Raw genomic sequence first — 6828 nt, forward strand, 5'->3', positions numbered from 1 at the left:
AAATAAGATCTGAATCTGAAAAGATAAAACATGCAACTGAAAAAAATAAGACCTCAAATGTTTAAATATATATGGAAGTGAAATGTGAAAATAAATTATTCATTCAAAAGAATTACCAAAGTGAATCAAAATTATATTTAACCTGAAAAAACGTTTCATATACTTATTTTTATTTTGAATAAATTGTTGTATTTTTCAAAATTCAAGATCAACACATGAATTTTCAGTTTCAAATTTTATTTTTTCAAGTACAAAACATTTGACCCTAATGTAGCTCCATAGATTTCCTGGGTAGCTATTGCCTGCATGAAGGTATAAAAAGCAACTAATCATCACATTAATAATTTTGATGGATTTCTAGGTAAAGCTGGGCAATATGGCTAAAAATGTCACATATCATCACAATAAAATACTTCATATCAGCCAATATCAATAATTATCTAAGAAAGTCTTAATCTTTATTTTTTCAAGTTTAAAGGCTGATTTTTCCTCCTGAGTTAAATTTGAAGAAGCCAGATGGTTAACTGTGGTTTATCTGAGGCAGATTCAAAACAAATTTAACAAAATACCTTCAATAAATAAAACATTAAATAGACAAAGAAGTCTTGATTCTGTTTAGCAGCATGTCCAACTCTTTGCGCAGACAGTTTAAACATTTAAACAAGTGTTTTAGCTGACAACGGAATCAATAAACAGACATAACTAAACTCTCAGCTGTGGTCTGTGTTTTCTGTACAAGTTTCAAATGCACAGTATTAATTTTAGCAGTTTCTCAACCAGGTGAGCAACTCCATTGGAATGAATAGGCGCCATCTTGGCATCCAGTATCTAGTAATGATGAAAAAAATCTTTAGGCTGGTCTTATCTTTTTCTTCTTCTCCTACTTCTGATACGTCTGCTACTGCTGCTGCTCCTTCTTCTTCTTCTGGTTAATAGCGGATGGAGACTGGTGTTTCATGAGCATTACCGCCCCCCTATATGGGTGTATGCCTTGTTTAATTATATGGAGGATTTATCGAACATTTATTATATCGAACATATGGAACATTTATTATATCTCTATATTTATTATATGCAACTAGGGGAAACACTGCAATTCTTGCGCACTTGGAGGCGCTTGGGTCAATTTAGGAACTACTTTTCTGAGGCTGACTCCTGGCGCAGAGACAAGACATGGATAGACCCAGTGCCTGACAATCTCCATCCAATGTAAGGATAGATAAGTTGTCTGCGACTCATCAGGGTCAGACATCTCACTAATGTCAGAGTAGGCCTATAAGTGCCATCCACAGATGGCTTGAGGATTCACTGTCCCCTTACAAGTATGTTAAAAAAAAAAAAACCATGAATCTGTCCATTATTTTAATAGTTTAGTATTGTATGGAAGATAACAGGTATGTTTATGCATGGCAGTAGCACTAATAGGCCATCACTCCCTTTTGTTTGCACATTTATGTTTAAAATAGAAATGTCAATTTGAATAGCTTGCATGCTTGATTATCATGTAATTGACAGACAGTGTTGATTTTGGCGTTGGTATCAGCTGACGAGATATGTTTATAAATGGCAGTGGCAAGGCCAACCTACTCACTGTACCTTGCACATGTTTAAAATAAAAACATGAATATATGAACCTGTGTATCCTCTGAATACCTTAATGCACAAGAACAAGGTGTGTTTATACATGGTACTAGGCCCAGATAATATAAAACACAATTTAATACATAATATATAATATATATAGTAGGGGGTCCCTGCTCCATCTCTCCATCAGTTTGGGGGTCCTTGGCCTGAAAACTGTTGAAGACCTCTGTGTTAGAGTAATCCTTTAAGAACAAAAAAAGTAAACTTTCTCAGATTCCAGCTTCTTAAATGTGAATAGCCTTAGTCTCTGGTTTCTTTACTCGTCTATGATAAACTGAATTTGGGTTGTTGACAAAACAAGACGTGAGGATGTCATGCTGAGCTTTGGGAAACACTGATAAACATTTTCTTAATATTTTCTGATAATTGACTCAAAAACCTATCAGCTGATAACTAATAAACTAATTAGCATTGAAAATGATCTTTAGCTGCAGCCCAAGTTCATGGGAATGAAAGAACAAGTCATCCAGTGCAACACTGTGACTTATAGACTGAATCATTGGGACGTCAAGCTCAAAACAATAATCACTTCTGGGTAGACCACAGGCAATCGATTTGAATTTAGGAGATTTGTAAACATAGTGAAACATGGTGGTCGGACCTGTCTGATGTTTCTGCCATGCTTATTGTAAACTACTGTGTTGCTTTGCTTTTATCTTTGATTAACCAAATCTATCAGCACAACAGCTGAACAATGTCCTGCTGTTGACAGGGCCACAGCAAAACGCTTTTAACTTCCTAAAAAAATCAGTGTCAGTTTAAGTGCACACTACATTTAGAATATTGTAACACTTTACCTTACTCATCAGCACTGAGCTGCAGCAGCTGACCAGCAACTCCAGTGTTCTACAAAGTAAAATGACTGTTTTTGTTGGTGGAGTCTGGTGCCTTTTATATTACAGCTTCAGTTTCCAGTCAGAGAAACTGTCTGACAGCGAGGAAAAGCACTGGGAATATTCTAAATATAGCACTTAGACTGATATCAAATTTTTTGGGTGGGCCTTTTTAGGTGGCTTAAAAACTAAGTAACTGAGGAAGTGTCTGCTCAGCACCATTTGATTTTAATGTACGTGACACAAGGATTTTCTACCTGGAAGTACTGTAGATGAACATTGTGATTCAGTCTATGTCATATAGCTGTGACATCACAACTTCACAAAAATCCTGACAGCTCATTTAAAGGCACAGTGTCTAAATACAGACTGACAGTATTTCTCTGTGGACTGAGTGCCTTGATACTTTCACAGTTTTTATATCAGTGCAGCTATATCTGCTCTGTTTTTTAAGAGACATGGAAATCTGACTTTTCACAATATAGATGGTGCAATCAGCGTAACTATAAGGTCGGACTTAAAATGCCAAGTTATGACCAGTTTAGCTTCAGACCAGGCGTTAGCCCTGTTGGTGCAACTGGCCCCAGCAGACTGTGGTTCCTGTTTGATGTATCCACAAGTTCTTATACATATAGGCTGAACATACGCACATACACACAGGGTACTCCGTCATTTAACCTCGCCCTGTTTCTCCACCCTGTAATTAACTCTAAAATAGAGCTCAGTTAAAGTGAGGAGTGGTCAACACACACACACTCACACACACACACACACACACACACACAGACTGTAACACAGAGGCTTTGAACTGACACACACCCTTTAGTGAGCAACATGGCTGCTTCAGCAGGTTAAACCTTTCTTACACTGTACAGGTGTTGTTGGTGACCTCATGTTTCTGTTGTCATGGCGACTACACTGATATGACATTGATAGATATGACTAGTACTCTTTAGTATGACTGAATGAATGAATGAATGAATGAATGACCGCAGCAGCGGTCATCATCAAGGAGCAGTTCATGAGCCTCCATCATTTCTCTGCTTCATCCTGCTGCCACAGTCGTCATGACAACAGAAACACAGAGATGTGTCAATGACAACAGCTGGATCACGTGATCAGCTTCACCGTGACAGAGAGCAAATCAGATAAATAAATAAGAATGTGACCTCTGACCTCCACTCTGAGGTGAACGGTGACGCGTTCAGGTGTAAACAGGATGTTGTTGTGTCTCACCTGGACAGTCGGTGGCTTTCCCGGGCCCACAGTCCACACTGCTGCTGCCTCCACTGCGGGGGAACGAGCTCCGGACGGCGGCGGGGAGAACCAGCAGAACCAGCAGGCAGCAGAACCAGGAGAACCGGCACTCTGGAGCCATGATGGAGGCCGGTGGGAGGGAGGAGTAAAGCACAGAGAGGCAGATGGAGGGGAGCGGTTGGGATTGAAAGGTATGAATTAAAGGGAGATAAGGGGATAGATGGAGCTCAGTGGAGGTGAAGAGGAGGAGATAGGGAGGTACGGGAGGTTTATGGAGATAAATACAGATATATCTTAAAACAGAGGGACAGATGTGTATGTGAAGGGATAGACAGAGGTGTACAAAGAGAGGAGGATGAGGAGAAGGAGGATAAAAAGGTACAAAGAGAGGAAAATAAATAAAAAGAATGTGTTTTTTTTCTGGATTCGTCCTTTAATAGAAAAACACGGCGCAGTATGAAACGTTGTGGGCTTAGATCCTAATGCTGTCCATGTGTTTTCACCTCCTCTCTCCAAAAACTCCTTCCAGTGTCTCTCAGGAGAAAAGCTCCATGGTGAACCAGGGAACAAATAGACTGGAAAACACGATGAGAAAGCCGGGAGGAAGGCTGCTGACTGGAGCCCGGGATAACAAAGCAAACCAGGGCCTGGGGCTTCTTCTCACACCGACCCCCCACACCTCCACACCACCCCCTTAAACCAGTCTGCTCACAGCCCGGACTGAGCCTCCATCCCCCAGCCCCGCTGCCTCGCACTCAAACCGGGCGGGGAGAACCGCGGATCGCCGCGGACAAAAAGATCCAGGTAAAAGTCCGAAGGGGCTTCCAGCAGCATCCAGACCGAAGCGCAGCGACGATTGACGTAGGCTATGCAGCAGGTCGGTTGGTCGGTTGGACCGGGACTTTTTCCTGTCCTCCTGCTCTTTCTCCTGTGAATCTAATCAACAAAGGCTCAGACCACGTGACCTGTAGGAGACCACTCCCACAGAGAGAGAGGAACAACTACACATCCCTGCACGCTCTCCCCTGGATGGGTAAAGGCTTCTGTTTGCTGTTGACCTCATCTATCTGCCCAAATAATGAGTCAATACATAATAATCTTTTTTTTTTTTTTTTTTTTCNGAGGAACAACTACACATCCCTGCACGCTCTCCCCTGGATGGGTAAAGGCTTCTGTTTGCTGTTGACCTCATCTATCTGCCCAAATAATGAGTCAATACATAATAATCTTTTTTTTTTTTTTTTTTTTCCATTTTCTGTCTGTGCTTTGAGCTGCTGTGACGCGAATTTCCCAGGTGTGGGATTAAATTTTTTTATCTTATTTTATCTTATAAAACATAATGCAAAAATTATCCTCCTAATCTTCCTAATCCTGTCACACCTGCTGATATCTAACCCTCTGCTCAGTAAGAGCCGGCCCCACACAAAAAGGTTCAAAGTCATTTGTTGTCAAATAAACAAGTCCCGGCCACTGAAAAACTTGTTATAAGAAGAAGAAGAAGAAGACTGAAGTATAATAACAATAATAATAATAAATTATAATAATAATGTAATATAATAAAGAATCACAGCAGTAGAAATAAAGAGGAGAATCTAAGTATATGAAATAGTGGAGTTAAAATAAAGCATTTGTCACCCATTCTTGAAAGCTCGGACAAATTTTGTTCTACAAAAAAAAAAAAAAAACACCTTAGAATAATGACCTATAAACACACCAATTCTGTTTCCAGGGTGAAACATTAGCTTTTCCCTGTGTCAGAAAACAGCCCTGTCCCACACAAGAATTCACAACTTCCTACAATTTAAAAAATGTATTAACGGCCCTCAAAATCTAAACCTAACAGTAAATACTGTTAACATAGGTGTCAAAATGTACTGCTATAATTATCTCTGTTTTACAATATATTTTTATGAAAATGTTGGCCCTTTAAATATGTGTCCCAGATTTTTGTCATTTCCTGTTCCATATCCACAAAAACATCATTTGATCAGGTATAAAAGAGGTTAGCTATACCTCAGTGACTCCTGTCTCACTTCCTGATTTCAGATAGGAGCCTCTGAGCTGGAAGCTATCACCCATAAAACAATATCAGCAGTGACATGAGACAATAACTAAATAAAAACTTAAATTAATTTGGTGCCATTTTTGCCAACAAATACTGACAACACTGGATGTTTCAACCAGTTTGGAATTGACTGTGTCACTACAAATGATCATATTAAGAAGTTCCTCATGAGAAATAATACAAATTAATTCAAGTATAAACCCTCGTATATGAAATGTCACGGTGATAATAATCAATTAAAGAAAAAACATAAGACTAAAGTCGTGCTTCAAACTAAAGTCGTGCTGATTTCTGGTTTTGGTTCCTATCAACGTGTTTACGTTATGTTGCCTTTTTCTTGGTCAATTTAATGTTAACATTTTAACACATTTTAAAACTGTGCTCCTTTTGTCTTTCTCATCTGATGACTGTACCAGACTTAATACAATGTTATTAGATATTTGTAATAGCCTAAATGTTTGCTCCTCTCCATATATGACTGCCATGTTTTAGGTTGTGTCACATCTTTTCTTACACATGAAGACAGGTTAGATCCAGCCCTTTACAATAAGACTACAACACTAAAATATGCATCATACCTTCACCAGATCGATCAAAACGTCCTGAGAAGAACCGTTCATAGGGTTAGGGAGTAAGAGACAAATACTGTATTTACTGTAGTCTATTCAAAGATCATGTTGCTGCTAATAGGTCCCAGTTTAGGATTTACTGACTCACTGGATGTAGACTGTGGATTTAAGCATGCCATTGGCTGACTGTTTCAACAGACATTCTCCCTCCCTCCTGCTATCTGCATACTGCCTTCATAATCTCATTCACTACAGGAAACAACAACCTCCAAGCTGACAACTTACACACTGAAAATGGCTTGACAAAGATTTGGATCATGCAATAAGACATGTCTGCTTTGTTTTTTAAATCAATTGTTGTTCAAATCTACAACAAATAAAACAACTTGTTAACGCACCTTGAAGCCCAGACTCCGTCTCACAGGACTCTTATGCCCAATGTTGATCTGTTTTCTGACAC

General features: G+C 39.3%; 1 protein-coding gene across 1 annotated transcript in view; it reads right to left on the reverse strand.

The window, feature by feature from the left end:
- LOC126397616 (tomoregulin-1-like) overlaps positions 1 to 4042 on the reverse strand; it is a 34555-nt gene extending 30513 nt beyond the window's left edge. The window contains exon 1 of the mRNA XM_050056524.1: positions 3714 to 4042. Within this exon, the coding sequence (XP_049912481.1) occupies positions 3714 to 3855 (142 nt within the window). The 5' untranslated portion in view covers positions 3856 to 4042. The remainder of the gene's footprint in view (positions 1 to 3713) is intronic.
- Positions 4043 to 6828: the final 2786 nt, after the last annotated feature.

Source organism: Epinephelus moara, chromosome 11 (assembly GCF_006386435.1).
Source record: "Epinephelus moara isolate mb chromosome 11, YSFRI_EMoa_1.0, whole genome shotgun sequence".
In the NCBI taxonomy this organism is placed as follows: Eukaryota; Metazoa; Chordata; class Actinopteri; order Perciformes; family Serranidae; genus Epinephelus; species Epinephelus moara.